The sequence below is a fragment of the Colletotrichum karsti genome (assembly GCF_011947395.1).
Source record: "Colletotrichum karsti strain CkLH20 chromosome Unknown Scaffold52, whole genome shotgun sequence".
Classification (NCBI taxonomy): Eukaryota; Fungi; Ascomycota; class Sordariomycetes; order Glomerellales; family Glomerellaceae; genus Colletotrichum; species Colletotrichum karsti.
The window spans coordinates 171274-189548 of record NW_024065952.1 but is presented as its reverse complement, the minus strand read 5'-3'; the positions used below and the strand labels follow the sequence as shown (position 1 = coordinate 189548).

The following is an 18275-nucleotide window of genomic DNA, read 5'->3' as shown; positions in this document are numbered from 1 at the left end:
CAATTCAGGGGTCATCAGCTTCTAACGGGCCTGAGAATGCAAGCTCATCAGTCTAAAGCTACTGTATTGAGCTAGAGTCCATTGGTAGCTACATCCGAGGCTAGTGTAGAGCCTTTCTCTGGCCTCGAAAGTCGTAGCAATTCGGCACTTTTCATGGTCAGAGGAAACGCTGCTTTTGCGCACTAGTCTTGACGGCGGGCATTAGCATCAGGGGCCCCGGGGCTATATGCGGCTGAGGATCAATAGTTTCGAGCAAGCAGCAACCCATGACACGTGCGATGACCAACACCATGCCCAAGGCATCTTAGCTTGGCGGCCTTCCCGACAGAACGGAAACCAACATTGAATACGCCACCGTTGACTGGCCGTCTTCCTCGCTCTACTGCCGCCACAAAATATGCGATTGGTGACTGCCCCAGGCTAGTTTCGGGGTTCAATAGAAAACAGTTTGGACCTGTTGCTCTATTAGGAAATTGAGGTTCCAATGACTTGGTTCATATATTCGCGGTCCAGACTGTCGGTTCGATCTTCGGTGTCTAGCAAGCATTTGAAGGACAGTGCGCAAAGGCGAGAACAATCCATAGGAAAAGCCGAACCCGTGAAAGGAGACCAGAATGCATGGAACTGACTACGGATTGTTGACTGAGGGCAATATGTACAACATGTATGCTCTGAATCTTTTCCCATCTCATGGGCCAAGTATTCCGCTCACGTTCCCCCTTAAGCTTAGGAGACCCTCCCCTCTTCCGGCAAGGCACCACTTGAAAATAATGCACGTTCTTACTGTAGTTTCTCCTCTTCAAAAGGAATAAACTTCAGGGGGCAGCTTTGCGAATAGGGCCTCGCAGAAATGATCTGATCGTGAGGCCTCATGTTCTCAGGGGCCATGCTAGCGTCCGGAACGGTCGTGTAACGACCATAGATGGACCGAAGGAGCAACTTCATTTCGACAAGCGCGAGACTATTACGATCATTAGCACCGGTTCATACATAACTGGCAAGACATATACTCACTGCTTGCCAACGCAACCTCTGCCACCATGGGAGAACGCAAACATATGCCTCTTTCTCTCGGCCTCCCCAACCGGTGACAGCCAGCGTTCGGGGTTGAAGATATCCGGGTTGGGGAAGACGGTATCATTGTTCCGATGAACTGAGTATGCTTGGCTGCTCACAATGCTGCCCTCGGGGATATAGAAGCTGTCGATCTGCTTTCCGCCCTGGGGAACCACACGAGGCAGGGACATCGGGATCGCGGGGAAGACACGCAGTCCTTCCTGAACCACAGCATCAAGATATGACAGCTTGTCAAAAGCGACATCAGGGTTTTCTCTGATCTCCTTTTGCAGTTTCCTTTGGAACTCGAAAGAAGATGGCTGCGAAAGTTCCCACATGAGAAAGCACAGCGAGTCTCCCGTGGTATCGATTCCAGCGACCATGTGGTCCATGCATTCAGCGGCGATGTCGGTGCTGTCTAGTTGATTGACGCTGCTGCTACTCTCAGTTTTGTCTTGGAGGCGGTTGAGAAGAGTGAATGGCGCGGGGTCGATCTTCGATGTAGCTCCAACAACGAAGTTTTTGGCCAGCGGCGTAGATCGCGGGTCAAGGAAGAGGTCGAGCACTTTCGAGAAGTACTGGTAGAAAATAGGGTAATGATGCTGAATGAGACGGTCTGAATTGTTAGACTGGGATTGAGAATGACACTCCTGAGAACTTACTTCGTAGGCTGTCATCGCTTGTAACCTGCTCCATCATGTCCGTGTCTTCTTGCTTTTGGAGGCTGTTGGTTCCGTAAGGGTGAAACAGATGATGTGTGATACAGTCGCAGGCGTAAGAGTGAAGCGAGACCTATGAGATCACAGAATAGTGAGCATTCAAGCTGTCATTTGTTCTGGTCACTCAGGGCACCTACATAAACATCCATGCTTGTCTGCGAGTGTCCGTCACACTGAGACGTAAAAAGTTCAGCTCGCTTCTCGATGCCACTCAGTTCCGCGGGCTTAACAACATTGCTGTTGGCATAGCGGTCGGCAATGATGCGTTTACGTTTCGCGTGCTAGAAAAGCCATTAGCACCAAATGTAAAGCCTGTATGGCATTTACTCACATCGCCCTTCTCGAGAGTTGAGAACATCGTCCTAAGCAGAGTCAGTCGCAATTCTACCCCTACGGAATGAGTCATCTCGGCCCATAACTTACCTCCGCTCAAAGACCCTGAACAAGTTGTAGAAGGTGGATTTGTCGTAGCCGCTTCCAAGAGATCCGTAAATCTCTTTGACGGCCTCGTATGACGTGAAGGATACTTCATTGGGGGCGATCCGAACTACGGGACCGTATTTGAGGTGAAGAGAGTGAACGTAGAGGGTCCTGTTGGAGTTGAATTCATGCCATCTCAGAGCAAGTGGCGTAAGTCTCGACCAAAACGGGCCTGGGAGTTTCCATAACGGCGACGATATGCAACGAGCCAGGTAGAAGACGAAAAGAGCAGCAAGGGCAACTGCCCCGACAACAGGACTGAACAACATCGTGTTGTGCTGGGAGTTGGCCAGAACTTGAAGATCCAAAGGTGAGCCCCGTGTGCTCCGCGTGGGCGGCAGCGAGGGGTAGATATAGCCGTGGTTCCCCGCGGGGTTGAACATTTCGTAAAAATGGGGCAGATAAGGGCATCTGACAAAACAAATCAAATTTGCCTTGAAACTGCCCTCGTCAATCGCAGTTGAGTCATGCTTCAACTACCCCGCTGGATCTAATTGATATTGTTTCGCTAATGTTAAGAATTGGCGAACTCCGGCATGACGGCTTGTCTCTTAGTTGAAAAGTGCACCATCCCACCGGCGTATCGGCCCCGCAATTGATCGCTAATGTTAAGACGACCCGACGATGCGGATCCGCCGAACTCCCGGCCAAGAGCCGTTCCCCTAATGTTAAGTGTAGCCGCAGCTTTCCCCGCGCATCTCCATTCCGAGAAGCCAACCTCCGGTTTGCTGTTTGAAATCAGGGCTTATCATTTGGTCTAGCCCCCTTTCAGTTAAGATCGTGCATACCGCACATGCTGCACGAAGATTGGCGGTAATTTGAACGGAGGATTGCTCGGCACATGAATTTCACAGACTGACCTGTGAGCCAAGGCCATACGGCAATTTGTCTTTCCGTGATCATGTCCAGATAGGCACGTGGAGTAGGCATTGAATTCGACGGTGACTGAGTGAGTCACTCAACCGGCAACTACCGATTCCCCGGTGAACCCACGTAGTTAGGAAAAGACTTCCATACAACATGACTCACATAACTCACCCACCAACTCGATTGAAGAAAGCACATCGAACTTTCACCTCTCGAATATTGTCCGTTTCAGCAAAGTAGCAAAAAGTGCACAGTTTCCTCCAGCGGTAGTAAATAGATTTGACAAAAGCAAAGAGATGAAACTATCCACTCCAAACGGCAGATCATCTGGAGTTTCATTGGGAGTTGCTGAAGATTAATAACAGAAAGTGTTGAACGCAGTCGGGCAGTAATTCAAATGGAGAAAGAACGCCGTACAAAGCCTCTTAGCGGGAAACAAGAATAATAGCATTTACATAGTAGGCCAATAAACTGACGCTTTAAGTTGCATATTACTACCCCATTAGATGCAGAAAATACATATCTGTAGATCAGCATGCTCTCATATCAATAACAGCCGATTCTGGGTGTCTCGGAAAGCTACTAGTTATCCATTTACCTCAACCTAGGCCACAGCGGCCTGGAAGTTACCGTAAACATAGCAACTAATACTATCCTTCAGAACTGCCATGTCCACAGATTGTAATAGTACGAACTATTTATATTGATACTCATGTTTTGTAATTCAGCCGTGCTGTCGGATTAACATTCAGCCAGGATGGGTGCTCTCTGCAGGCGCCATTGAGGTCATGTCGAGGTCATGTCTGCAACCACGACACCAGGTCTACGGAAAACAACGCGCTAATGCATGCCTTTGAAAAGTTTGAAGGCAGGCGGAGAAGGTCTGGACCTATCTTACGACGTGGACAGTTCTGTACCTGGGTTGCTTCAGTAGTCTCGATTTGAGGGCTGCGATGTCCAGTCAGCATAGTAAGTTAAGACCACTGCTTAAGCGGAAGCATTATCAATCAGCTTCAAGCCCATAGACTCAAGATTACTTAAGCGCCACGCACAAGAAAACATGCATCTTCCAAACCGAGAAAAAAAAGAAATAACAGCCAGGACATTCAAAGCATCCGTCGAGGTAGCTTGATGGCCTTTGCCAAAGTATGCCCAGGGGACGTCCGTGCAGAAGCCTTTTTCCAACAAATGAAGAGATTTCTTAAAAGCTTCTTCTGATTGAAGTAGTGAGGCATTAAAATAGACCTTATGGTAACGGGTTGGCATACCAGCATGATAGCAGAAGACCACATCAGTGACGTAGCAGTTTTCTGCTTCTACGCAGCGTCAACCATCCAGGTAGTAATGACGACGTGGAATTCCATGTGATACGTGAGCACACGTAAGGGGCTTGTATGGCTGAAGTCTGCCTCAGGATCATTGTGATTTCGAAGTCAGGTTTGGTGCAGATAGCAACCCTGATTACCATTCCAAAGAATTATTAATACGCATGGTTTCCTCCGATTAACTGAACGAAAGCCCTCGGGAGCTCCTAATCAATTACCCATTCGCAACATCCACGAATCATGCAGCTCTCTACTATTCTTTTCGCGGCTTTCCTCGGCCTGGGTGCTAATGCAGCTGCCGTTCCTGAAGCAGAAGCCATGGAAGCAAACTCTATCAGAATGGGAGACAAGCACTATGGAGTAAGCAATAACCTCACCAGCCTCAAAACAAATACCAAGTGATCACTAACAGTCGTCGCCAGAGGTGTCTTGTCAAGGAGAATCAGTGCGTGATTGTTGAAAAGCACGGAGAGCGCAGAATTAACTGCAGGCGCCAGGTTAGTAGCTTTCTGGATGCCCATTTCCTCTGTCAAATGTTTGATATTTACGCCGGCCATTAGTGCTCGAGAGACAACGCGTCTTGCAGAGAGGCGCACGTCAGAAACATGGCCCACTGTGCTTAGGCTATTCGGTTCCTACGCGTCAGAGAGTCTTGAAGATTTGTTGGAGTTGTTTGGACATACCCTCGGGAGCCATCAAGTTCTGGCTAGATGGGATCTTGGTTTCATGCTGGCCGTTAGCTGGAGGATGTTAGGGGGTGCAGGCAATCGAAAGACACAAAGCAAAACCTTTGGCCACGTATCTTATCTATATGTGTGTATGGTTGGCATATGAACCATTGGAAACCAAGCAGAGATTCGATAACATCACTGGCCGGCTTGCACTTCCGTACCCCCATGTGTATGACTGTCTGATAGCAGCCCAGAGAACTGCAGTCTTCATAACAGAAAATGGAGCATTGTTTGCCACTGAACATCCAGAAAAGCGGCAGAATCTACCCTAGGATGCCTAACATACGGCTGAAAATAATGTTATAATATCCTACTGTGAGGTTTGACGTAGCACGCGATTAAAACTCGCTTGGGGTCTCTGATCTGGTGCCCTTGTTATTACTGTTTGGGGGAAAAGCCCTCAGCACACGTACTTACACTCCAAGAAACTTTCCGGTCACTGTATTCATTTATAATTATGCCACCCAACATCATAAGACTGCTCTACGTTCTGGGTGCTGGCAATGTCGTGTTCAAAAGTTGAAATCACACTACTAACTTCACCATATCAGTATCTCTCGCTCAAACAAGATGGCACAATTATTTCCATCATTGTTAGACTTCGACTATGCCCCGAAGACCAAATCTTCATGTTTTTTATCCTGTTGTAGATCGTGTTCCTTTACTCTAAGCTGTATCGGTTTGGAACGGTTTGGAGTCTTGGCAAGGTGAAGCTAACTGCAACTGACAGTCAACTTGTGAATCAGTGGTCCTAACGGTCGTGCACAACTGCCAAGAGATAACGTTGTGTCTCTCAGTCCGGTACACCGACAAATCATAGCACATTGTTGCCCGAATCTCCTATCTCAAGTGGCCGAGAAACTGGCTAAGCCTTTTGGCATAATCGCCGACATTCAAGACAGTACTATTAGGCTTGGCTGCATGACATTTGCCGTTAATAGTCGGTCAAGTTGTCTCATTCTCGCAGGTAAGACCACGAGGTGAGCATACTATTTGCGAGAAACTAAAGTGGCGGGAAACGTTCGACCTGTTCACTACCACCCCGCCTTCGGAGCAGGGAGCTAGTCTGACTTGCAGCAATGCTAGGCCCAGATTTGGAAGGAGAAATCCAACTCCAGGCGCCCAGAGTAACATCAGCAGGGCTGATTTTCAGGGGTCGCCCAACGATTTAGCATCATTTGCTGTCAGATATGGTACCACGGGAATAGGGCCTGCATCTTTATTGCAGAAGTAGTCGATAAAAGACGGTCGCGAAGCAAATCTAGGCCCGGAATTGAAAGTATGTCAGCAGCACGTTGCAACGAGAGAGCGCAGTGTCTCGTATTCACAATGTCTTGGCGTGCAGACCTACGGCACGGGTGCCGGAGAGGATATATATCCCAAGGTTGAACTCACTCACTGTGAGCGTTTAGCTGGAATGCCATTCCATACACAATACGCTTTAATCGAACTCAGAATTAGCACTAACATGTTGTCAACTATCACGAAAGTGCTTTCAGCCGCTGCCGTTGCCTCGGCATGCACTCTCCCGACTGAGCCCATTTCCAACAACATCACCACAGGCTTCGGCATCCAGGTCCAAAACCCTGCCGCACCAATCGTTCACAACCGCTACATGAATCTTTGGTCAGCAGGAGGAGGTGACCAGCATCTCTACCTCAGCCCTGCCGGAGACGCAGCTTTCAATCTGACCCTTGACAACGGCGTCATCTCGAGAGGAATCATTCATGCCGTAATCAACGGAGAGGTATTTCCCAGCACTTACCTAGAACACTGTTCAGTCGCTAACAAGCAACCTTCAAAGTACACCGCTGATGACAACACTACCAAGCTGTTCATGACGCAGCGGGGTGACCCTAAGGCCTTCTTTCAACCTACCTACGGCTGCAACGCAGAGACGGATGCCGTACAGGTCGAGCTGGACTTCATCTCTAGAGCCGCTCTTCCTGGTGGCTTCATTTGTGTCAGAAGCGCGTCTGGCGACAGACACGAATTCCGCTACTCTCCCCCAGGAAACACTGGTGAGTTTCGATCAAGCTTGCGATGACAATACATTGCTGATTGCGTCTGAAAGCGGTTCGTGAGGACCGCCCTTGTTACGAAGTCACGCTGGCTCTTGTTGAAGCCCCGACTTCCTAGATATGCTGGTTGTGGAGACAAGATTTACACAAACACAAAGCCACCTTTACGAGTAATAATATCATCTTCTCATCTCATACGTAGTTCGTGTCCGTGTCTTTTTGATGATACTAAACACCAACGGTGCTCTGCAAAAGAGAATATTCGATTGGACCGTACTTATATCGCACGTGGAACAGTGACCAGCTAACGAAAACATACTTGGTCAGAAGGAATCATGACTTGGAGGCATTCATGATGAACACCCCTGCGACATATTACACGTGATCAATTCGGGGTCAATTGGGATGCCGAACTGCTGACAGAAATGTGATCCCTCATTTGATTAAATACCCACCGCATACCGCAAAACGACTTTCCTCATTATTTCCGTCATATTGTTTCTACCATACCCTGAATATGTCTCATTTAGCCGCACTTTTGATTGCTCTCCAGATACTACCATCTGCAGCAGCGAGGTATGGGTTCAGCGAAAGGGAAACCCAAAAGATCCTTGGCCCTGGGAAAGATGCGTTTGAATCGAATGGCAAACATCGCGCAATCCCCCAAAACAGCACCTTTTGCGATGCCGGCTCGAGCCACTGGGCGGGAACTGTTGAGATTGGATCAAAGAGCAGAGACATGTTCTTTAGTGAGTCTAAATCGAACCGGTGGATGTTATTGAGTGGCGACTGATGGTGTGACTGTCCGCAGTGTACTTTGAAAGCCGTAGCGTTCCCGCCATGGACCCCCTGATCTTCTGGCTGAACGGGTTTGTAACACATGTACATGACTGTACAATGTGAATCTTTCCAATTAACAGTGTAAGAGGACCTGGAGCATCATCCATGACCGGGGTTTTTTATGAGATCGGGCCATGTCTGGTGAATTCCGAGGGCAACGCCACAACCAAGAACCCTCTGAGCTGGACTAATTTCGCCAACTTAGTCTTCATAGAGTGAGTTGGTTTATCGATGACCTCTGCTTTAAGTCATGGGACTAACGTACGCAAGCCAACCAATGGGTGTAGGGTTCTCCCGTCCTGATGAGCCCGCCCTCTGGGCGAACAACCTTGCCGAGGCTACTGTCGACTTCGATAAGTTTCTCGATGGATTCTTTGAACTCTTCCCGGGTCTCGATGATGCCGAACGTGACATTCACATGGCTGGAGAGTCTTTTGCAGGTCACTACATCCCACACTTCACGTCCCGCACGCGAAGAAACTTTAGCTCTATAGTTCTTGTCGATCCATACATCGACTTGGCTGAGAGCGCTCTCGGGATATACGACCACTGCTGTGTTGGCGAGAACCCGCATCCAGGGTTGAACAAGACTGCATGCAAGGCCGTGGAGAAGAGACTTGACGTGTGCAAGACGCAAGGCGATGTTTGCCGATCAACTTACGACGTTTCGCTCTGTGAAAAAGCAGAAGACTCCTGCTTTTGGGCTATCATGGAATGGTTCGACAATGGCCCTGAGGGGCATCCCACGCATAATCCATTCGACGACAGACTGATTTGCGACAACCCAGAAAGATTGGGAATGTGTGGTGGCATGGGTAAGTCTTCTCCCATGTTGCTGACTTCTTCTTCTTCTTCTAAGAGGACATCTTAGGCACGGAAGAAGTCACCAGGTTCCTCAACCAGACAGCGGTGAAGCAAGCATTGGGACAGCCAAACGTGAGCTTCTCCGAGATCAACTACGCCTTCAACGCCATCTGGACGGGACAGCCCGAAATGAATTTGCCATCTACTCGGGAGATTTCTCATTTATTGGACATTAAGAACACCCCGATCATAGTGCTCAACGGCAATAACGACATCATTGGGTGAGTTGAAATAAAATGATCTCATATGATACGCCCAACAGATTTGGCTGACTTGACTCACAGTAATACTGAAGGCATGATCAAAATCCTGGACAGCTTGCCTTGGGGTAGCCATGATGAATATGAAAAGCAGAGCTTATCACCGTGGTGGTATGAAGACTCCCGAGGTCACCAGCGACGCGGAGGAGAGTTCAAGCAGTTCGAGAAGCTGGCCGTGGTCACGGTTGATGAGGCAGGGCATATGAACATGGCTGATCAACGAAGAGGCACTTCTGCGATTATCAAACGCTGGCTGTCCAAAGCCTCTCTAGGCAGAAATGAAAAGAAGGGTTCGAGCGGACGGAGTGGCTCCGAATAAATGTCAAGTATTCCGCAGGGACGCGGAAGATATCCGATAATAGCTCCACATAAAATGCTGGTTTACGTTCCGACGTGTCCGGATGTGACGGCGGAGCTAATTGCGACTTTTGGAGGCTAGACACGGCGACACGGTCTTCAAAAACACCGGCGCCGAGCCCAGGATGCCGGAAAATACGGGAATGAGACTTATCATTAAGGTTTCCCGGAGAACTTTAACGCATTTCGACCTGCTCGGGATGGAAATGCGGCCCAGGTTTGGCAAGTCTCGCCAAAGCTGAGGGTCCCGAGTCGGGCGTCGGACGTATCACAGCTAGCCATCAAATACACCGTCAATCCTTGGCATATGACAACATTCATGGATCCCTGACCCATTTTTCAATTTTCTGTAAGCTGACAATGTTTCTCCTGGTTTATAAACCACAGAGCCGGCCACTTTGATAGATTCCTGTTGGCTTGAGAGGATGATGTTAACGATCCGACAACGATGGCATCACTACCTCCAGAGCTCATCGAGCACATCTGCTCCCTCTTATGCTCCCATTGCCAGCAGCCCGGTGTCTTTCCCGATTCCGACTTGAATGATTTCCGCTTATCTCAAAAAGCCTTGGCGCATCTATCTCGAGTCTCAAGACGTTTCTGCGCAGTGGCACAGCCATTTCTCTTTCACCAATACTCGACGGGCAATCTACCTCCACAACATGACTCCAGCGCTCGAGGCAAAGGTCAGAGCTTGCCTCGGGAAGATGACAAACTACCGGCATTTCTTCGCAGTCTTACAACGCGACCCGATTTAGCAACTCATATTAGAACTCTTCAGCTAGTAGAGACAGACGAGACTAGCGGGTTGACACCAGAGCTTGCAACGGTCTTGTTTGAAGCCAGTCGACAAATCGGAGCCTCACGCCATGTCCCGAAGCTGGAGTATCTTGAGACTACCCTCTGGCGCCACTCAAGGCAAACGAATGGGCAGCAACGGATTCAGCGACGGAAAGTGCACCACTGGCTAGAAGAACTGGCGATCCTCCTGACGCCAAAAGTCGAGATTCTCCATATAGCCCGCGACAGCTTTTGTCAGTACGAACACGTCAGAGACAGCGGCGCTTCACTACCTGCTCTGAAGCTCATCCATCTGAGAGCTATTAGCAGAAACCAGCACGTCCACGAAGGTGCCGCTCTTTTCAATGCTGCCCCGAATCTTCGCACTCTTCACTCTATGCAGTGTAGCATGTTCGACGATCTGAACCCCTGGTCCGTCAGCAAACCATGGGCACTGAACCTGAAGAGCTTGGAAAGATTGGTATTAAGCGAGATCGGGTTCCGAGATCTCGCTCTCTTGATAGCGTGCTGCCCGAGATTACGGGAACTGGAAGTGACGGCTATCAACATCCATCGGACCGCGGGCTATGACCATTGGGACGTTTCTAAACTGTTGCAAACATTGGACCCCGTACGACACCAGCTTCGGAAGCTCCGCCTTACCCATTCCCCGAGCCAACGGTCTGGCGCGGATCAAAGGTTGACGATGAGTAACACATCATCCTGGTCGTTCCGAGATTTCGTCCAGCTTGAGGAGTTGGTGGTCGACCAGGGCACAATCAAAGGCTGGCCGGGATCCTTGCAGACCGACGATGAGGCCTCGCCTGAGCACAGTTTGATCGAGATGTTGCCACCATCGATAACAGTACTACGACTACTGTACGTGGAACAAGACTTCATGAGTGAGCTGAAACGCCTCGCCCAAGAGTCCGCGTACTGGTTGCCATCCTTAAAGCTGGTGCAAGTCAGCTTTCTTGACAGGGTAGACAAGAGAGATGTTGAGTTCAAGTATATGAAAGATATAGCGCCATCTCTTCTCGAAGCTGGCATTGAAGTGCACTGGGACACAAGTCAAGTCGACGATATGCCGTTGACAATGGCCCACAAATCAGTAACACGATCAAAACCGGGTCAGCTTTCACCGCTTGCTTCCGCAGTCTTGGGGATAGAGAGAATGGCATTGTGACCATTTCATGGGCGTTGAATCTTTGTACTTGTGAAAGGGGGCGTATAGGAACTGGACGGGAGTACCTGTAGAGAAGATAGATGACGGGGTTTCTCCGTTGAATTGGGAAATAGAGCTTCAACAGCAGCAAGGTATATACTTCGGCTCTTGAGCGCGATTGACCGCGAAGTTAAGTTATTCATCTACACGGAAGCATCGTTGACAACACGTCGCTAAATTGATCCACCTGTGTTACACGACATCCTGTCAAGCTGCAAGCAGTCCCCCCAAGCGACCACGCGTTGACGTCCCAAGACCGTGAGCTCGGTATAGTCTCCCTGCAAATCAGACTGTGCCGGCTCGGAAGGCATAATTTCACGGGCGATATAGCAACAGCGGAAGTAAATGCACATAACCCCGAATTCTATTGACATTCCCTTGACGCCGCAACTGAGAAGCTGCCGAGACCTCGCGACCAGGGTCATATCAAGGGGTTACAACAGGCGACCAGACGTTTCACACGCATGTTCAGGTGCAACCGGCATCGCCAGGTCGGGTCACTTATTTGTTCGTCAGTAGTTCGGATGTCAGTGAGCATGTAGGCAGCCGAAGCGAGTGTCTTTCCGTAGCCCCCGGCCCAACTCGTTCATAAAGGCCGAGTCGAAGTCTGGAACTGTCTTGTCGCCGGATAAATTGGTCGATATTTGTCTTAGATCAGCCCCAAAGTCAACGTGCCGCAATGATCCAGCACACTTAACAGATGCCAATGGCGTTTCCACTGCAGGCGAAGACTGGCTGTTCTCAAACGGCGTCGAGCCATTCTTCGAGTCGTTCCCCTGCATGGATTCAACGGTTTTGTGGATGGAGTCACAGACAGAGCTAGTGCTGAATAGGGTCGACAGAGCGAGAGACCAACGTCAAGAAGAAGACGTTGATGGCTTCTGGAGCATTCGAGACGACGCCATTGGGCAATGTGCTCCCGAGACATTCTGAGTTTTCTGATGACGCTGGTGCGTCGGATGGCGACAATGGCGCTCAGCAAAGCGATGTGAAGAGTGCGGCCGAAAGTGAAATAGTCAAACGTAGTGTTATCCACACGGATCCAGTGGATTCGTGAATGGGATAGAAGCGGTGGTGAGACGGCGCAGAGACTCGTGGCATAGCGCAGGGCCGGGCTGGAGGTCACACATGTCCTGAACAAATTGTAACGCAAACATTGAGGCGGCAAGGCAACACTGAGGCATGTATATGCGGTGGCCTAACCTCGTTCTGCTCGATAGGGCGTGACCAGTGAGGGCGAGGTACTCAATCATTACCAACTTCCACTATGGACGATTGTTCCTGTGAAAATCATTTTCACCTCGTTGATATAGCAACTCATCTCGCTTGTGCGTAGTACAGTCCTTGACTAGCCGGACGTTTGCGTATAATCTCTCGTTGCAGAAGACATCGTGTTGGGTTAGCTTCTTGAACCAGGCACCATAGCTAACTCGCCTCGCGGAAAGCTGTTGTTGGTAAACAACTTATTCAATGGAAGTGACAATAGCCCGAATCAAATTTTAGACAGCTCAATCCATACCGAGAATGACTTCCACGCCAGTAGGGAATGGCAACTACACAGGAGTCACACAGCCATGGAGCACAGCAGGAAGAAATGTGACATGAGATGGTGTCCCAGGTTGGCAGGGGCGGCAAAGATGGAACGTGGGATACAGAAACCACAGTACTGGGATCCTCGCATCTGTTGGGCAATCTGGGGTATCGATTCTATGGTGTAACCAGATCTGGTATGTGTCGAGAGGGGTGGCGGTAGGGGCTCTTTGAGAGGCTATGGGTCAAGATGTATTCCACCGTCGGGGAGGGATTCGGAGCTCCAAATTTGCAAATGAACCAGATCGAAATGTAATAGACGTTGAATTCCTGACGCCGCCAGTCCGTAGGAGATGAGCGGTGTCAAACCCAGGTCCTCTGAAGTCGCTCGGGGATATTGTTTACGGTGAAATTTATGACGGACGTATTATTAAGGTGATGATGTATGTTGTTCAAACACGAGACTCGGAGGAGAAACCCCGATCCATGGGGACAATTATGTCGGAGTATACTGAACGTGTCTCGATTCAGGAGTTCGAGAGTGGTGGTTGGAATTCGGGGTCGTGTGAGACCGAAGGCAGGGAAGAGACACAATGACCGCAGAGTACAGGCGACCCGCTGTGTTTAATAAGCCAGAAAAGTCAGATAATGTGGATGCGTACATCATGATCCTAAGCGGAATTGAGCAGACAGAAGCAACGACTAAAAAGTGTTCTGGAATCCATCATGACAGGTGCCACCGATGAGCACCCCGGTCTGATCCCTCCTGTTCATCGATCGAGATACTGCATTATCCATGCGTCAGTTGCCAGATATCTCAGAGCAACTTATTGCAGCATCGTGCAGAAGCAGCTTCCCGTTGACCTTGGTCTCCGTGGAACACCAAGATGCCCCCGCCCTTACTCGAGCATTGTCTCTTACCCTGATCCGCCTCTCATGTATCCATCCTCTCCCAATCATGCCTGTTCCCGTCTTGACCTATCTGCCAACATGGCCCGGGCTATACCAGCACTCCGTCGATGACGATTCGCCCGTCTTCATGTTGATCTTGCGTGGCCGCGAGAACGTCAACCAGTCGCACGTCACGCTGCACTTGCATAAGCCATGCCGGTTCATTGCGTGTTTGAAGAACCCATCACGATGTATGTACCCCAAGGTCCAACACCCACGCTATGCTGCCAGCCACAATAACCGCCGTGCATGATGACAGACCGCCACCGTCGCGTGTGGGAGACACCCTCCAGGATATGCGAGACAACGGCTACCACCGTCCATATCACCCTGCCCCGAATCACCGACTTTTGTCTGTGGAACTACCCAGAAACCGGCAATTCATCGCCCATGAGAGTCGGCGCAACCAGGTGTTTACCCCTTGCCAGGGGCGTGCTGGTGCGATATAGAATCCAAGACGACCGAATGTCTCGGAGACTTGCGCTCTCGACTCGCTCAACCCGGTCGTCGATGTCCGCTTCCGACACCAATATCCAGGTCCTCGGCAGAATCGCTTAATGACAATGCCGAGAGCCATATCTTATCGATTATGCGCATGATAAATACCGTTTGCTGCCCATATTCTATCGGCAAGAACTCTGGGCGTCAGCATCCACTCTGCCTTCAGTCGCTTCCCGAATTGTGTTACTATTGATCCCGAGAACCCCAGGTCTTCTCACCAGGCGTTGGGACACGGCACCTAACCCCTCATTAAAACCATCTATCCATTTATTCAGACATGTTCAACACTTTGAGGCCGTCCATCATGACGGCTAAACCTTCATTGCAGTCCAAAGCCTCTACGCTAGCACCGAGCAGCTCCAGCTTGTCCGAGATGGAAAAGGATTCGACGTTCTCAAGCTCTGCTGCCTCGTTACAGGACATTAGCTCTCCAGAAATGCCGTCAAGCAAGTCAGGACAACGTCGAGCCGGTCCAGTCGACAGTGATGAAAATGTCGAGTATCCTACTGGAATGAAGCTGAGCCTGGTTGTTCTGGCATTATGTCTTAGTGTGCTCGTCATGGCCCTCGGTACGCGGTTTCTGTTTTCTGATGTTCACTTCATGTTACTAAACATTGATCTTAATCTAGACAACTCGATCATTGCAACCGCAATCCCCCGCATAACGGACGAGTTCAACAGCCTCAACGACGTCGGCTGGTACGGCAGCGCCTATCTACTCACCACAGCATCCCTCCAACTACTGTTCGGAAAACTGTACACCTTCTTCAGCCTCAAGTGGATTTACCTCATTGCCATTGCATTCTTCGAACTAGGCAGCTTGATCTGCGGCGTCGCTCCAAGTAGTCTCGTCCTCATCATCGGTCGTGCAATTGCAGGGATCGGCGGCGCGGGCATATACGTCGGATCTCTCATCATCCTTTCCTACAGCGTGCCTCTAGGAAAACGTCCTATCTACACGAGCTTCGTCAGCAGTATGTGGGGGATCGCCAACGTTGCCGGCCCTTTACTTGGAGGTCTTTTCACAGATAGTCTCTCGTGGAGATGGTGCTTCTACATCAACCTACCAATTGTAAGTCTTCTATGATTATTTCCGTGTAATCATTATTAACACTATTCAGGGAGCAATCACCGTCCTTGTAATCGTCATCTTCTTCACCGACCCCGTGCGCAAAATGCCGGAAGAAACTTGGCGCACACGCTTCGTCCAGATGGATCCCCTCGGCAACATCCTCTTCATGCCGGCGATCATCTGTCTACTCCTCGCTCTTCACTGGGGCGGAGTCACGTATTCATGGACGTCACCTCGGATCGTGACACTGTTCGTCGTATTCGGCGTGGCCATGATCTCCTTCATATACCTACAGTACCGAGGGCAAGAAAACGCCACAGTCCCGCCTCGCATCTTCAAAAAGCGCACTGTCTGGTCATCGGCCTTCTTCGCCTTTAACCTCGGCGCCGCCTTCTTACTATCCGTTTACTTCCTTCCCATCTGGTTTCAAGCCGTCAAAGGGGCATCGCCCGTAGACTCGGGCGTTATGAACTTGCCCATGCTTGTAGGCGTGGTCATATTTACACTCGTAGCAGGTGCTCTCGTCACCAAATGGGGCTACTACACGCCCTGGATGATCGTGGGCTCCATCCTAATGGCCATCGGTTACGGCCTCATCACGACCTTCACCCCGGACACCCCAACATCACACTGGGTTGGCTTCCAGATCATTGCCGGAGCGGGAGTTGGCTTTGGTATGCAGCAGCCGTTGATGGCAGTCCAGGTCGTTCTCGAAACGGCCGATGTGCCGACCGGAACGGCCATAATCATCTTCGCTCAGACTATCGGCGGCGCCATCTTCGTCGCCATCGGCCAGATGGCTTTCACTAAAACACTTGTCGAGAAAATGCTGGAATTGATCCCTGAGATTGACCCCCAAACGATAATTGGTTCTGGGGTAACAGCGATCCGCGACATAATCGCTCCGGAACTATTGCCTGCGGTTTCGAACGCTTACAGTAACGCACTGGCGCAAGCATTTCTTGTCAGTGCTGTGACGGCGTCGTTGACCATTCTAGGAGCTCTATTTGTTGAGTGGAAGAGTGTCAAGGGCAGGAGTGTGCAAAGCAGCATTGCGTAAGAAGTTGCGGCATTCAGGTTTGGGTGGCCGTTTTGGTGGTTTTGGGTTGCGGCTTCTCATAAAGATTTGGGCTCATTTAGAGGCGGCTTAGAGTGCAAGTTGTGAACTTCATGGAGTACGGAGTATCTTGTTAAAGTGTTTTGGATTTGAAGGTGGCTTTGTTAGTGTCAGTCAGATGACTCTTCGTCATCGGAGGAATCAAAACCATGTCAGATGGATCACTCATCCCACATTACCACGTGGAAGCAATAAGCACTAGGCGATGGCCGATGTCATATTCCGAGATCTGATAGAGCCTCAATTTACCGTTCAACTTCAGCAAGACTGCCTCTTACTGGCCGTCGGCAATCCGAATAACCATCTTCTTCGCACGAACAGTACCATCCTTCAGGCCCTTCAAAGCGCCTGAAATGCCCTCAAGACCATTCACAACCTCGTACGGGTGCGGCTTCATCCATCCCGTCCTCAAGCCCTCAGCAAACACGCGAGCCCAAATCAAACCAAACAAGCGACCCTGTCCCTCTTCCTCATGAACATGTCCAACGCTGGTAACAACAATCTCGACGCTCTTATCGATCGCGCTGAAGTCCCTTCCCGGAAGCACAGTAGTGACTCTGGGCTTGAATCCCGTGGCCTCCTCAGGCGGTCCCTGAATAGCCTTTCCAAGCATCTCGAACGATCCGTGCTCACTCACGCAGTCGAACGCCTTGAAGCAGCGCGACCCGGTCCCCTTGATAACCTCCCTCAGCTTCTCCGCGAGCTTATCCTGGTTCTCGAACTGAGTGTAATCCACAAACACATCGCCGGCCTTCTCATCCAATAACCCCGTCACGAAGGCGCTGTTCTTGCTGCCGACCGCGATGAGTGGGTGCACGCCGGCCCTCTTCGCCAGCTTGACGCCAAACGCCCCGATGGCCGTGCTGACACCGTAGATGATGACGGGCGCCTTGGTCTCACGGTTGCGGTCCCAGGGCGACGGGATCTCGAGGGAGTGGAACAGCGCGACGGCGGCCGTGTACGCGGCCAGCGGCACCGTCGCGGCCTCCTCGAAGGTGACGTTCTTGGGGAGGTGGAACGTCGAGAAGGCCGGCACGATGGCGTATTCTGCGAAGCTGCCGTGCTCGGTGCGCATGACGTGGAAGCCGGCGACGCGGTCGCCCTTTTCGAACTCGTAGACCTCGGAGCCGACCTTCTCGATTATGCCGGCGACGTCATCGCCTGAGTTATGTGCGGAGCCGACCCAGGCGGGCAGCTTCCAGTCCTTAGGGTTCGTTCCTGTTCGTGTCAGTCTGGCTCTCACTCATGCGCAGGATGATTTCATTCGTACCTGAGACTAGGACCTTGATGAGGAGCTCGCCCGGCCCCGGCTCGGGGATGGGGGAGTCCTTAACGTCGACGGAAATGTCTGGGTTCACAATTGCTTCCTTCATCTTGCCGTTGCTGTGGTAACTATGTTTGTGGCTTTCAAAGTCGTTTTTCAAACAAAACTCGACGTATTCGTGGCGATATATATTCTAATCTGCAACTTAGAGGGCGTGACGTCAAGACTCCGGCAACGAGGAACCACGACCCTTCTTTATACTTCCATGCAAGCAATAGAACGGCCCCGTTCTTCTCCACGGACCAGCGCAGACTC

The 18275-nt window shown here is 50.5% G+C and overlaps 5 protein-coding genes across 5 annotated transcripts; 3 read left to right on the top strand and 2 right to left on the bottom strand.

Moving 5' to 3' along the window:
• Window positions 1–780: 780 nt before the first annotated feature.
• Window positions 781–2638, bottom strand: CkaCkLH20_11907 (cytochrome P450; the record flags this gene model as incomplete). The annotated part of the gene is made up of 6 exons (XM_038894621.1): window positions 781–961; window positions 1015–1672; window positions 1719–1848; window positions 1913–2056; window positions 2107–2137; window positions 2199–2638. 6 exons carry the CDS (start codon window positions 2636–2638, stop codon window positions 781–783), a joined length of 1584 nt encoding a protein of 527 aa, XP_038740062.1.
• Window positions 2639–4687: 2049 nt separating this feature from the next.
• CkaCkLH20_11906 (uncharacterized protein) lies at window positions 4688–7317 on the top strand (the record flags this gene model as incomplete). Its single annotated transcript, XM_038894620.1, has 6 exons — window positions 4688–4807; window positions 4870–4944; window positions 6524–6578; window positions 6678–6925; window positions 6983–7199; window positions 7253–7317. 6 exons carry the CDS (start codon window positions 4688–4690, stop codon window positions 7315–7317), a joined length of 780 nt encoding a protein of 259 aa, XP_038740061.1.
• A 399-nt stretch (window positions 7318–7716) lies between these two features.
• Window positions 7717–9482, top strand: CkaCkLH20_11905 (uncharacterized protein; the record flags this gene model as incomplete). The annotated part of the gene is made up of 7 exons (XM_038894619.1): window positions 7717–7775; window positions 7872–7948; window positions 8011–8068; window positions 8120–8254; window positions 8310–8854; window positions 8911–9124; window positions 9188–9482. 7 exons carry the CDS (start codon window positions 7717–7719, stop codon window positions 9480–9482), a joined length of 1383 nt encoding a protein of 460 aa, XP_038740060.1.
• Window positions 9483–14811: 5329 nt separating this feature from the next.
• CkaCkLH20_11904 (efflux pump antibiotic resistance) lies at window positions 14812–16639 on the top strand (the record flags this gene model as incomplete). Its single annotated transcript, XM_038894618.1, has 3 exons — window positions 14812–15076; window positions 15137–15579; window positions 15629–16639. The coding sequence occupies 3 exons, from the start codon at window positions 14812–14814 to the stop codon at window positions 16637–16639; spliced, it is 1719 nt and encodes a 572-aa protein (XP_038740059.1).
• Window positions 16640–16970: 331 nt separating this feature from the next.
• On the bottom strand, window positions 16971–18069 carry CkaCkLH20_11903 (alcohol dehydrogenase GroES-like domain-containing protein; the record flags this gene model as incomplete). The annotated part of the gene is made up of 2 exons (XM_038894617.1): window positions 16971–17914; window positions 17967–18069. The coding sequence occupies 2 exons, from the start codon at window positions 18067–18069 to the stop codon at window positions 16971–16973; spliced, it is 1047 nt and encodes a 348-aa protein (XP_038740058.1).
• Between the last annotated feature and the right edge of the window lie 206 nt (window positions 18070–18275).